Here is a 14,830-nt window from a genome sequence, read left to right on the forward strand (position 1 = left end):
AAACTTAATTTAAGTTCTTCTTGGATCTTTGGCCACAGAGCAACAAGTTATCCAGGCTTGGTCTCTGTGGCATTATTTATGCCTAAATGCTTAAGCTCCATGTAGTCAGCTGCAGCTTTTCCTTCCTCTTGTTTATAACTGTTAATTTTAATTCAGATCTGCACTCCTCAGGCATTCCCACAGAGTAGCTTCTGTTAAGTGAGTTTTGGTTTGGTGATTGGGGCTTCTAGTCTTCTACCAGGGATCTGGCTGGGTGGAGTGGGGAAAGGGAGCCTGGGACCTGACTGCTGGTTAAACACACTCTCTACCAAGCCTCCTGATTTTAGCCCCATCCATACCTTTACTTCTAGGGGCCCTGGTGCCAATTCCTAAGGCTGCTGGTGATTTTGCAATGCAACTAGGGCAGCTTCTCAGCTTTCTTCTCCATCAGTTTAGGAGTTAGCTTTCTAGGAACTGTAAACTCAGTTACCGCCTGTTCCTTTGCTTTCTAGCTCTCATATTTTGTGCCTTTTCTCCTCTCATTTTTGTTCATTTGTTTTTTGGAGGAAAGTTTTTTTGTCTTTACTGGTTTTGCCTTTTTAAAACAATTCTTTTACTATTGTTTTTAGTGGTGCTGGGGAGACTGAGAGTAAAATTCGTGTGTTTAATTTACCCTCTTTTCTTTAAGGCCAAATAGACTTTAATTTTACACATTGTTCTACTTCTTGCTTTTTCTATTTAACGTAATTTGGAGGTTTTTCCATATATGTAAATTATTTCGTTCTTTTCAATTATTGTATAGCTGTACTGTGATTTATTTAATCACCCTTCTGTTGAAGGACATCTAGTTTTTCCTTTGCTCTTTTTCTTTTCTTTTTTCCTATTATGAGCAATGCTACAATAAGCACCTTTATATCTGCCATTCATCTTTGGTTACATGTGGGCACATAGTGTCATAATTGAGAGTCTGACTGCCTGAATTTCTGTCCCAACTCTGCCACTTACTACTTATGAAACCTTGGGCAAGTTATTTAACTTTTCCTAGCTCAGTGACCTCATTTCTGAAGTGGTATTGATAACAATATCAAACTCATAGGATTGCCATGAGGATTAAATGATATATGCTTAGAATAGTACCTGGAGCATAGTAAGTGCTCAATAAATGTTAGGTAGCCTTAGTCCATCAGAATAAATTCAAAAGATATATACATTTTCCTCTTTTTTTTTTTTCTTTTTTTTTTTTTTTTTTTGAGATAGGGTCTCGCTTTATCACCCAGGCTGGAGTGCAGTGGCACGATCATGGCTCACTGCAGCGTCACCCTCTAATTTTTTAGTTGTTTTACAGATGGGGTCATACCACAGAAATTGTTGCAGGGTGCTTCTAAAGGGCTACCCAATTTGTGTTCCAAATAGCAGTGTATGAGAGTACCTTTCTCTACTTGTTTAGAGAAATAAAAACACGGCCGGGTGCGGTGGCTCAAGCCTGTAATCCCAGCACTTTGGGAGGCCGAGATGGGCGGATCACGAGGTCAGGAGATCGAGACCATCCTGGCTAACACGGTGAAACCCCGTCTCTACTAAAAAATACAAAAAACTAGCCGGGCGAGGTGGCAGGCGCCTGTAGTCCCAGCTACTCCGGAGGCTGAGGCAGGAGAATGGCGTGAACCCAGGAGGCGGAGCTTGCAGTGAGCTGAGATCGTGCCACTGCACTCCAGCCTGGGCGACAGAGCAAGACTCCGTCTCAAAAAAAAAAAAAAAAAAAAAGAAATAAAAACAGCTCTGAGCCACTTGTTTATTATCATTGGCTGTGTGCTGTTGTTTCTTTTTTTAAGTGAAATATTTCTCTCCATCCAAGACTGTGAAAGATGAATGTGCTTTTCTCTTGCTATTCTTAAGTATTTGAAATTGTTGACTCCTAGTATGTTATCATACTTTAGTCTTTGCTAAATTAGATCAGTGTAAAATGCCATTTCAGTGTTTCAATCTGTGTTTTAAATTTATGGGTAAGGTTTGTCGTCCTTTCACATGTTTTTCACTTATTCTTTTGGGAATGCATACCATTATCTTATTTTTTTTTTTTCTCAATTCCAATAGCAATTTAAGGTTCATTGCACTTACTTTAGCTATTAAATCTATTCTGATTTATATTGAGAGAGAATTATTTCTTATTTACCAGTATTGTTTATCCAACTAGATGATAGTTTCTGAGCAGCAATTTTTTTGTCACTTTCTTTTACTCCATGGCACCTAGATTTAGTATGTAGTATATTAAACAGCTGTGGTCAGACAAAGTGACATGTGCCTGTCTATAGTCCCACCTACTCAGGGGCTGAGGTGGGAGGATCGCTTGAGCCCAGGAGGTAGCGGCTGCAGTGAGCTGTGATTGTGCCATTGCACTGCACTCCAGCCTGGCCGTCAGAGCAAGACCCTGACTCAAACAAAAACAAAACAAAACAAAACAAATAAACAGTTGTTCAGGCAATAGAGAAGTATGCTTTTTAGTTTTTGGTGTTCCATTGTAATTGTTTATGAAATGAACTTTGTATGAGTAATAAAATATATTTGACACATGTTTATTATAGAAAATTCAGGTATTACAGAAAAATACAAAGAATAAAATAATCCATCCCTAACATCTAAAAATGATCATCATTATTAACTTTAAGGGGTTCTGCGTAGGGGTCCTTAGGAGTTTTTCTTTGGCACTATATGAATAGAAGGTTGAGTGGGCAGATGAATGGGCGCAAAGAACATTTTATGAAAAGGAGGTCATATTATATATACAATTTAAGAATAAATGGCAGAATTAATCCTACTGGAATTGACAGTTGAAGTAAATAAGAGTCACCGAATTAGTTAAGTTCCTCTAATGCTAGAAAGAAAGGTAATTTTTAAAATTGAGATTGAAGTTACAGTTTTTTGTGATTAATTTATTTGTGAGAATTTTCCTTTGGGCCCCTTCAAATAAAATTTAGAAAGAGTTCATGCCTTTCCTTATGTTGAAAAGATCTCAGGATCTTTCCTTTGAGAATTTTTGTCTCTGATCTGAAATGTGGCCTGGACTAGTACTTTTCATGCTATGGGTGAGAGAGCTCTAGGGTTCCACAGAGGTGCTGTGTAGTTTCCTCATTCATGCTTTTATCTAGTACATATATTGAAATTTTGTATAAAATTTTGTTTGGGAATAAAAAGTTCTGCTATCTAAAACAGGAAAGTTTGAAAAATATTGAGCATTTTATAGTTAGTAGCAGAATAGAGAAAAACGAAAAAATCCTTAGTAACCAGTAATATAGTGATGTTTACTTTCTTTTTGTGTTTCAGAATTGCTGAAGCACTGTCTCTTGCTTTAAAAGTATAGATGAGTGTTTTATTTCTATGGCTTAGGCAGTAAACTACTGAGAATTACAGAGAATGTGCTGACAGCCCTTGGATTACACTGGATCTTTCTGGTACCCCTAAAATGTATAAATATCTGTGAAAGTTAGCATGATGACAGTAACAACATAAATTGCTAATGATGGACGTATCATACAAAAGTTGAAAGCTTTGAAAAACTACTCCTGGCTACTTCAGTGACTGTGTAAATACTACAATAGCTGATAAACCAAAAAACACTGGCCACTGTGTTTACCCAGTAATTACCAGTCCCTATAATGCCAGCTATAGTTGAAAGGCTGATTTAATTACTACAGTGTTATTGTCTGCCTGCGTTGTGTGCTTAAAATCGAAAGAAAGAAAAATTTAAAAGTATATGCTTTATCCCATATAGAGTTGTTTAGAAAGAATTCCTTTTCATAATGCACATTAGTGGTTTCTGTATTTTTGTAGATTAAGAAAACTTTTTTACTGGTCTTAATTCAAAAAAAATTCTTGAAGTTTAGGCCACACTAAAATACAATGATAGATTCCCCCCCCTCAACAACTAGGATTCTGTTTTATAGGTGCATTCATTCATTCATTCATTCATTCATTTTTGCCTTTATTAAAGCAAGTTTTATTGTTATTTACCATAGGAGTTTCAGAAAGAGGAGCAGATTAGCTCAGTCCAACAAGATTGGCAGCTGGCAAAATCTAGTGAAGCAGGTGTTCTGATTACTTTAATTTGGGGGGATTTAATTTGGTTGCTTTTAATGCTTAGCCATCTAACACTTCAAACATAATGCAGAATAAATATTTCATCTCCTTCCTTTTTACTTTAATACCACACCCACTTCACTTCAATATGGAAATATCTTCATTAAATATGATTTCTAAAAGAAGAAGCTCCCTGGAGAATATAGCCACGAGGACAGTGCATAAAAAGAAAAACTCAAAATAAAACTCTGTATGATAATTTTCTATTCTAAGGAACAAAAGTTTCCAGTATATGAAGAAATAAACCCAGTCTCAGATGCACTAATAGGTCTGTGAGAAGAGGTTGTGGTATAATAACTGAAAACTGCCAGCTATTTTCAAGATACTCAAGTGGTAATTGTGCACCTAACCCGGCAACAGCCCTCAGAAAAAGCCAGAGTGCTGTCTCCATGTAGGCCAGTGTATTTGTCCATTTTCATGCTGCGGATATAGACATACCCGAGACTAGGCAATTTACAAAAGAAAGAGGTTTATTGAACTCACACTTCCACGTGGCTGGAGAAGCCTCACAATCATGGCAGATGAAAGGCATGTCTTACATGGCAGCAGACAAGAGAAGAGAACTTGTACAGGGAAGCTCCCCTTTTTAAAACCATCAGATCTTGTTAGACTCATTCACTATCAGAACAGGGCAGTAAAGACCCACCCCCATAATTCAGTCACCTCCCACCGGCTTCTTCCCATGACACATGGGAATTGTGGGAGTTACAATTCAAAATGAGATTTGGGTGGGGACACAGCCAAACCATATTAACCAGGTACAAAAATCCATCTTCAGCTTTCATGCTATGGGTGAGAGAGCTCTAGGGTTCCACAGAGGTGCTGTGTAGTTTCCTCATTCATGCTTTTATCTAGTACATATATTGAAATTTTGTATAAAATTTTGTTTGGGAATAAAAAGTTCTGCTATCTAAAACAGGAAAGTTTGAAAAATATTGAGCATTTTATAGTTAGTAGCAGAATAGAGAAAAACGAAAAAATCCTTAGTAACCAGTAATATAGTGATGTTTACTTTCTTTTTGTGTTTCAGAATTGCTGAAGCACTGTCTCTTGCTTTAAAAGTATAGATGAGTGTTTTATTTCTATGGCTTAGGCAGTAAACTACTGAGAATTACAGAGAATGTGCTGACAGCCCTTGGATTACACTGGATCTTTCTGGTACCCCTAAAATGTATAAATATCTGTGAAAGTTAGCATGATGACAGTAACAACATAAATTGCTAATGATGGACGTATCATACAAAAGTTGAAAGCTTTGAAAAACTACTCCTGGCTACTTCAGTGACTGTGTAAATAAGGGGTCCTTAGGAGTTTTTCTTTGGCACTATATGAATAGAAGGTTGAGTGGGCAGATGAATGGGCGCAAAGAACATTTTATGAAAAGGAGGTCATATTATATATACAATTTAAGAATAAATGGCAGAATTAATCCTACTGGAATTGACAGTTGAAGTAAATAAGAGTCACCGAATTAGTTAAGTTCCTCTAATGCTAGAAAGAAAGGTAATTTTTAAAATTGAGATTGAAGTTACAGTTTTTTGTGATTAATTTATTTGTGAGAATTTTCCTTTGGGCCCCTTCAAATAAAATTTAGAAAGAGTTCATGCCTTTCCTTATGTTGAAAAGATCTCAGGATCTTTCCTTTGAGAATTTTTGTCTCTGATCTGAAATGTGGCCTGGACTAGTACTTTTCATGCTATGGGTGAGAGAGCTCTAGGGTTCCACAGAGGTGCTGTGTAGTTTCCTCATTCATGCTTTTATCTAGTACATATATTGAAATTTTGTATAAAATTTTGTTTGGGAATAAAAAGTTCTGCTATCTAAAACAGGAAAGTTTGAAAAATATTGAGCATTTTATAGTTAGTAGCAGAATAGAGAAAAACGAAAAAATCCTTAGTAACCAGTAATATAGTGATGTTTACTTTCTTTTTGTGTTTCAGAATTGCTGAAGCACTGTCTCTTGCTTTAAAAGTATAGATGAGTGTTTTATTTCTATGGCTTAGGCAGTAAACTACTGAGAATTACAGAGAATGTGCTGACAGCCCTTGGATTACACTGGATCTTTCTGGTACCCCTAAAATGTATAAATATCTGTGAAAGTTAGCATGATGACAGTAACAACATAAATTGCTAATGATGGACGTATCATACAAAAGTTGAAAGCTTTGAAAAACTACTCCTGGCTACTTCAGTGACTGTGTAAATACTACAATAGCTGATAAACCAAAAAACACTGGCCACTGTGTTTACCCAGTAATTACCAGTCCCTATAATGCCAGCTATAGTTGAAAGGCTGATTTAATTACTACAGTGTTATTGTCTGCCTGCGTTGTGTGCTTAAAATCGAAAGAAAGAAAAATTTAAAAGTATATGCTTTATCCCATATAGAGTTGTTTAGAAAGAATTCCTTTTCATAATGCACATTAGTGGTTTCTGTATTTTTGTAGATTAAGAAAACTTTTTTACTGGTCTTAATTCAAAAAAAATTCTTGAAGTTTAGGCCACACTAAAATACAATGATAGATTCCCCCCCCTCAACAACTAGGATTCTGTTTTATAGGTGCATTCATTCATTCATTCATTCATTCATTTTTGCCTTTATTAAAGCAAGTTTTATTGTTATTTACCATAGGAGTTTCAGAAAGAGGAGCAGATTAGCTCAGTCCAACAAGATTGGCAGCTGGCAAAATCTAGTGAAGCAGGTGTTCTGATTACTTTAATTTGGGGGGATTTAATTTGGTTGCTTTTAATGCTTAGCCATCTAACACTTCAAACATAATGCAGAATAAATATTTCATCTCCTTCCTTTTTACTTTAATACCACACCCACTTCACTTCAATATGGAAATATCTTCATTAAATATGATTTCTAAAAGAAGAAGCTCCCTGGAGAATATAGCCACGAGGACAGTGCATAAAAAGAAAAACTCAAAATAAAACTCTGTATGATAATTTTCTATTCTAAGGAACAAAAGTTTCCAGTATATGAAGAAATAAACCCAGTCTCAGATGCACTAATAGGTCTGTGAGAAGAGGTTGTGGTATAATAACTGAAAACTGCCAGCTATTTTCAAGATACTCAAGTGGTAATTGTGCACCTAACCCGGCAACAGCCCTCAGAAAAAGCCAGAGTGCTGTCTCCATGTAGGCCAGTGTATTTGTCCATTTTCATGCTGCTGATATAGACATACCCGAGACTAGGCAATTTACAAAAGAAAGAGGTTTATTGAACTCACACTTCCACGTGGCTGGAGAAGCCTCACAATCATGGCAGATGAAAGGCATGTCTTACATGGCAGCAGACAAGAGAAGAGAACTTGTACAGGGAAGCTCCCCTTTTTAAAACCATCAGATCTTGTTAGACTCATTCACTATCAGAACAGGGCAGTAAAGACCCACCCCCATAATTCAGTCACCTCCCACTGGCTTCTTCCCATGACACATGGGAATTGTGGGAGTTACAATTCAAAATGAGATTTGGGTGGGGACACAGCCAAACCATATTAACCAGGTACAAAAATCCATCTTCAGCTTTTGCCTCCTCCTCAAGCTGTCCCATGGTTGGGCTGCACTGTCTTATCCACAAACGGGACAGAGGGCTTTTCATCAGGAAGCTGGATCCTACTGGCGATGATGCACATGGACTGAGTCACTACAATACCAGGTGGCACCAAGGACATCTACTTATCAGGGTCAGCGGTCTGAGAGCCTGGACTTTTTCATAATTGCTGGAACCGGCCGGGCTGTTTTGCATGGATCTTTGGGGACTCCACTCACCTGTGTTCCAGGAGCAGTCCTCTCTGAACATCCACTTCACAGTGGCAGGGAGGGGATGGGCTGGCTTTCATAGCTGTGGAGCTTAGTGCAGCCACCACAATGACGTCAATGGGGGAGACTGCATGCAGATTCAGTGCCAACTTTAGTAACAGGGTTGGGGAGGCAAGTTTTTGTGGAAAACCCAAGGTAGAAGGTGGTCCCTGGTGGAGCACCTTTAAGCAGTGAAGTGCTTTTTTTGTTTTACGTTTCAGGCATGGCTTGGGAAATTACCTTGTCAAAAGATTTGTTTTTGAATCACTGGCTTCAAGGGAGCAGTGTTAAAGACTATGGGCCCCATTATTGTTGGGAAGTTTTCCAAAACCCTAATTAGTAGGCAAATGCCTTTATGACACAAAACAAAATGATGAGCTTGCATCTTGTCAGTCACTGAATGTGTGCTGATGCTCAGCAGAGATTCAGTGGCTTCCCAGAGCATTGTTGTTTACAGCGCTATGCCCTATTTCTTGCCTGAGCTTTCTGGAACTGGCACTGGAAATCCTATTTTGTTGTAAAACCTAATACTAGTTCATTGTGATCCAGCCTTGAGAGGGGATTTCCTAATCTCCACTATACCAATATTTTCATCAAGTTATTTGTACTTAGACTTGAGACTTCCCTGAAAAATCTGGCACAGGGGTCACTTCAGACGGACTCACATTCTTTATTCTTGGTTTGTATTTCTACAGCCCTTCTGGAGCAATACTGTGGCAATGTTGTACAGGATACATTAAAGCAGAGAGAGAGAGAGAGATGTGAGAACATCGAGGGTCTAGTCATTCTCATGGATTCTGACCCACAGGCCATTTCCTCATTCTTCCTCCGACCTCTAATTTTAGAAGTGAAGGACCAGAGTTCTTCTGTAAATTGTCCAGGGATTGTGTGAATCAATGTGTGTTGCTTTAAATGTATTATCTATAGTATTGGTATGGTTAGTAAAAATCCACTTATTCTTTCTAGAACTTAGTTTCTTTTCTGGAAAGTGAGGAATTTCACTCAGATGATCCCTGTAGTTCCTTCTGTTTCTGTTTAAGATTGTATCATCCTGTCAGTTGGCTTCAAGAGGATTATGACATGTGTAAGAGGGAGATTGTTGATCTACACAGACAAGCAGTTCTAGGATCTTTGATTACATTGTCTTACACTTAGTTTCTTAATTTGTTGATTTATTAAAAGAAATTTGATTTACCTGAGATTTCTCTCATCCACACCTCCAGTGGTTTTCTGTTTTGAATTTGCTTCATAATATGGTAAAATTTACTCTGGCTGGTGGCAAAATATTATAGCTAAGCTTATGGGGAAACAATACATTTTTACCTCTTTATAATTTTAAGGATATTATTTGATTTGGGTTATTGTCATTAGAGGCTTTTTATCCTTGTATTGAATCTGATATGTTGAATACTGTGCCTTAGTCACAAAGAAGTTACTTTAGAATTACGTGTGACCAGGAACTTCCAGTTGCAATAGGTATACAGCTGCTCCCCCATGTGGTTGTGGATCCAAAGAGCTTGTGGAGCTTGTATTAAGAACACAACACCATTGCATTTTGTGACAAATTAGCATCATTCTATATATATACACTTTAAGTTCTAGAGTACGTGTGCACAACATGCAGGTTTGTTACATATATATACATGTGCCGTGTTGGTGTGCTGCACCCATTAACTGGTCATTTATATTAGGTATATCACCTAATGCTATCCCTCCCTCCTCCCCCCACATCACCACAGGTCCCCGGTGTGTGATGTTCCCCACCCTGTGTCCAAGTGTTCTCATTGTTCAATTCGCACCTATGAGTGAGAACATGCGGTGTTTGGTTTTCTGTCCTTGTGATAGTTTGCTCAGAATGATGTGACAAGTTAGCATCATTCTTGAGAAGCACGACTAAAAGTTTAGATCTAGAATTTTATGGCACATCAAACTCTAATGATTATATAATAATATTATTGTATTTTCTAACCTATTTTTATAATATACAATGCTCAGTTGTACATATCCAACTTTACCATGGCAAACCAGGAGGATATATTTTTGGTACCACAGTAACAGAGAAAGTTGGAGAAGTAGAAAGGACATAGAAAATAAAGTGCAATAAAGAATGATGGAAGATTTTGGCTTTTTGCTTCTTTATTCCCCTGTCTTCGGTAGATGAAACTAGAGTGCTAATCCACATCAAGTTTTATTTTCAGGTTTCATGTAACTAAAAATGTACATGTATAAGATGGCAAAGCAGGGTTAGGGATATAATAATCGATTATGGAATCATTTTTCTGAATTTGCTTCTAAGCAAGTGACGTCTATTTCCAATGCTTTTGTCATGGTTAGTCCTTTTGGGACAAAATTCATGTTTGCTTCTGGGATCACTTAGAGTCCATTTGTTGGGGTAGCAGCAGACAGCTTGATCATAATCTGACACTGAGTTTTAGGCCCAACTAAGAAGACTATGATACATAAGAGGACTATGATACAGTGGTATTCTGTTCTTATATCTCTTTGACTCATACTTACCATGGATATGTCAGCCAGAATCTTGAACTATTAAATCTTAGTATGAAGAAAAAACATTACTAAGTACTGAATATGCTAGCTTTACATTGATTGCTCATTGTCATACAGTTTCAGGTATATGAATAGATAATATGTTATTCAAGAGATAGGGAATGCTGTTACTCACTCATATATTCTATTAGTGGAGTGTGCTACATGTGGAGTTGAAAAATATAAACCATAGGTTTTGCCAGCCAGAGGGCCTCTTGTCTAGTGTGGGAGAAATGTAGTCACAGAATATACAGGTAGCAGCAAGTGGTAAGACTTTTAATTGCAGTAAGTTTGAAAGAAGGTTAGGAGTCAGAGTAGGATAGGTTTGCCAGAGGAATTGGAACTTCTGATGGAAAGACAGAAAGGAGAGGAAAAGTATTTTTAAAGGAGTTCTTGAAGAAATACCTCAAGAATACTCTGGCTCACATATTCAAATACAGTGGTCATCTTTTAGCTCTAAATTGACTCAACTACAGAAAGATTAGGCTGGAATAAACTTATAGTACAGTAGTTCTTTTGGAGAAAAGGGTTTTCACTGAATATGAGACTAGAGTCAAATCTCAAGTAAAGACAAGCTTCCCAAACAGCTAGTACAGCTACCCACAGAGATGAGCAGGGTGATAGAATGGAAAGACCACTTGAATTAAGAATCAGGAAGCCTAGATTTTAGTTTGGGCTCTGACACTAATTCCATGGCTGGAGCACATCCGTTAACCTCCCTGAGACTCCACTTCCTTTATTATAAAATTAGATTTTGGACCAGTTGGCCTCTAAATGTCTTCCATCTTTGACTCTTTGTCTTTTCTGTGCACATAAACATCAGATCTAATCCTTGTTAGTGGCATTATTTTGAAAACATGGGGCAGAAACATAGGAACAATATTCTTTATTGAAAAAAAAAGAAAAGCAACTTTTATAATATTTTTAGGATTTACTGATTAAACATAGTTTTGGAAGTGTGATAAGAGGAAGGAATCTATTTGTATAGATGCTTAATTATTAAAACAAATTTTTTTGAGAACATGCCCAAATAAGGGCTGTATTCCTTTCCTGAAGCATTATGTTGATTCTTTTTTATTGCATTGAGAGGGAGATTTTAGGATAAGAGTCAGAGACCAATCAAAGAGTTTTGGACCCTCCCAATTTCTTATCAAATGCAATGCCTAAATAATATTCCTATATAAACTGTCCTCTTCTAAGCTCCTACCTGAAAGTGGAACTCTAATCACTTAGAAGGTCCTGTACCTCACAGTTGGTATAATTGGAGTCTCCTTTATTGGAGGAAACCATAAGGTAATGTTGTCCTCACCTTACAGGCAAGCCATCATGAGGAGGGATGTGTTGGATAAACAAAGACTATCCTACAGCAGAAGCTGTGGAACCAGGGAAAAATTTAATTACAACTAAGTTTTACCTTATGACTTTTATCTTTGGGCATAATTTTCTAATTTATCTGTAGGAAAACAAACATTAAAAACAACAAGCTAGATACAGAATTCCTTGAGGAAAGTAGAGCTTTAATAAAATGAGATTTTGCCAATGTTATGCTCTCCCTATCTTTCGGGAGATGGTGCAGCCTCCTTAGCTTATTTTGCTTGAGAAAAAAGTTCCAAATGTGTTTGTTTCCTAATATCCCATTGCAAAAGAGAAATAATTGCATGACTGTCCCAGAGGTTTCAGGCTCATTTTGGGGTATTTCTAAAGATTCCCTATAGCCCATATTTTATTTGTGTTTTAAACATTTATTTGATGGTATCCCAGCAAGAAATAATTTATTATTCCTAGAAATATAATACTACTATAACATTTCTGACTAGGATGATTTTCTGTTTCCAAAATCTTTAAATTTTATAATGCTTGTAATGCATGCTTAGTATAAGTTTTTAAAAAGCATGAAATTATAATTTTTTTATAAAATGAAATTAACCTGCATAGCTTTCCCCTGCCTTTCCCTCCCCTTTTGAATAATTGAATCTAAAAGACATTAAGTAGGGCTGAGTAAGGTAGGAGTCTACATGACATCAAACCTAGAAGCCGTAAGAGAATAGATGGATAATTTAGTTATATGATAATAGAAAATTTCTACATGGAAAAAATTAAGCCATCACAAATAGGAAAAACTATTTGCATCACTTATTTTCAAAGGGCCAATTTTGGGTTTTTTTGTATGTAAAGAGCGTATACAAAGCAATTAGAAAAAGAGCAACAACCCAATGGGAAATCTACAAAGGAAGGGAACAAACTGTTCGTAGAAAATTATGCAGTTTGTTCCTTTCCTTTATATAAAAATGAGAAATTTTCTTAAGTATATGAGAAAATGTCTAAATTCTCATTCATAAGAAAAATGTAATTTAAAAGTATTTTGAGATACTACATTTTACCTATTAAATTGACAGAGATCCACCATTAAAATATTTTTCGAAATGCCTGTGAAAAAGCAAGCACTTTCAAAAATTGCTGATGGAATTACAAATTAATACAACATGTGGGGGGCACAGTTTGGGAATATCCAGCAAATTTACTAATACACATTTCCTTTGACCCAGCAGTTTTACTTCTGGGAATTTAGCTTACTGATACACTTCCACACAAACTGACAAATTTATAAACGTATTTATTGCAGCATAGTTGGCAACAGCAAAAGATGGTAAGCAATACAAATGTCCACGCATATAGGGAACTGGTTAAATAAATTATAGTGCATCCATAAAATGGAATACTATGCAGACATTAAAAAGAATAAAGAAACTTCATATGGAAGTGGAATGAAGTCTAAGGAATATGTTAAGAGAAAAAAGCGAAGTATAGAAATATGTATATATTATGCTACTATTCTTGTAAGAAAAAGTGAGGAAAAGGGTAGTAAATGTGCATGAAGTATCTCTGGAAATACACATAAGAACTGATTGCATTGTCTCTAGAGTTAACAACTACATGGCTAGAGTACAAGAGTATAAGAGACTTTTCAAAGAACACCTTTTTATAGCTGTTGAATTTTTAACCATGGGAATTTACCTATACAATACATAAATGTCTAATGAAAAAAGAAAACACCTGTCGCCCAGGCTGGAGTGCAGTGGCGCGATCTCAGCTCACTGCAAGCTCCGCCTCCTGGGTTCACGATCTTTGATAAGGAATGTTATGAAAGTGTATGAGAATTGGAAATACTTCCATTTCTTTTTTTTCTTCCCCCTCACCCCTTGAGGCAGGCAAGCTGTGTTTGAATACTCTTGGTATTTTTGCATATGCAGTAATTGTAGTTTTACCCACAGGAAGAAGAAGGAAATACTTGCAAAACACAAAAAACTTCCTGGCTCCAAGATTGTGTTTTATCCTTATCTCCGACCAATGATCTTATGGTAATAGCTCGAGAGCAAAAAGCTGTATTTCTAGTGCGTGAGTATCCTATTCTTTTCAGCGACCTTTATTTTGATGCATTGGATAGAAGAGAAAATGGATTAGGTGAAAAGAATATAACACTTTATCTCCCCCCCACCCCCATTTCCCTCTTTTTCCCCCTTGCATTCTGTTTGTTTTCTCCCTTTTTTCTGTCTTGGCTGTAGCTACCTTAGCTTATGATACTGCAGGGGCAGTACTGTGCATTGCTCAATTCTTGCAAGGGACAGTCAGAGCTAAAAAGGTCATTGACCTTTTCTTAGTAACAATGTGAGTGAGGTGATTTTCAACTCTTAATTTGAAAACTCATAATATTATCGATTTCTGTTTTGGGCATAGCATTTTAACTCATAATTTTTTTTTAAGATTAAAAATTGAGGTTTTTTTCATACCTTGTAAATTTCCAAACCTTACTGATCAAAGTAAGATTATGTGTAAAATGTGTATAGAATGGTCTTACAAAGCAAATTTACCCTCAAGTAGCAAAGGTCTAGTAGAAAAATTTTCTCTGTCATCTGAAGATAAAAGTAGTCTTAAACTAGGCAGGGTGGGCACAGGAATTAGTAACTTTATTCTATAAGAACTGTGACAACATTATACAAGTTGAATTGGGGGAAGGAGAGGCTGAAGGCCAGGAGACTAGGTGTATTATAAGAATCTATTATAGATATTTTTATCTTATATTTACCTATAAAAAGACCCAAGTCAGTTAACATACAACTGTTAAATTTTGTAATCATATTTTAAGGAGAAAGAGCAAAATTTATAAATTACCTTTTTAGTATATTATAGCTAAAATTATTTTATATGATATCTTCATTCTTTCAGCAAAGTGGAAATATAGTGATAAAGGAAAGGAAGAAATGCAATTTGCTGTTGGCTGGAGTGGTTCTTTAAATGTTGAAGAAGGGTAGGTGCCAATTAATTTTTGTTTCTCTGTGTGTTACATGTATATATGAAATTGTTT

At 36.5% G+C, this 14,830-nt stretch overlaps 1 protein-coding gene across 1 annotated transcript in view; it reads left to right on the top strand.

The window, feature by feature from the left end:
- Nucleotides 1–14,830, top strand: part of RAB3GAP2 (RAB3 GTPase activating protein subunit 2 (non-catalytic)) — a 133,426-nt gene that overhangs the window by 54,826 nt on the left and 63,770 nt on the right. The window contains exons 3-4 of the mRNA XM_011969738.1: nucleotides 13,740–13,863; nucleotides 14,692–14,773. Of these exons, the coding sequence (XP_011825128.1) occupies nucleotides 13,740–13,863; nucleotides 14,692–14,773 (206 nt within the window). The remainder of the gene's footprint in view (nucleotides 1–13,739; nucleotides 13,864–14,691; nucleotides 14,774–14,830) is intronic.

This window comes from Mandrillus leucophaeus, unplaced genomic scaffold, assembly GCF_000951045.1.
Source record: "Mandrillus leucophaeus isolate KB7577 unplaced genomic scaffold, Mleu.le_1.0 Scaffold901, whole genome shotgun sequence".
Lineage (NCBI taxonomy): Eukaryota > Metazoa > Chordata > Mammalia > Primates > Cercopithecidae > Mandrillus > Mandrillus leucophaeus.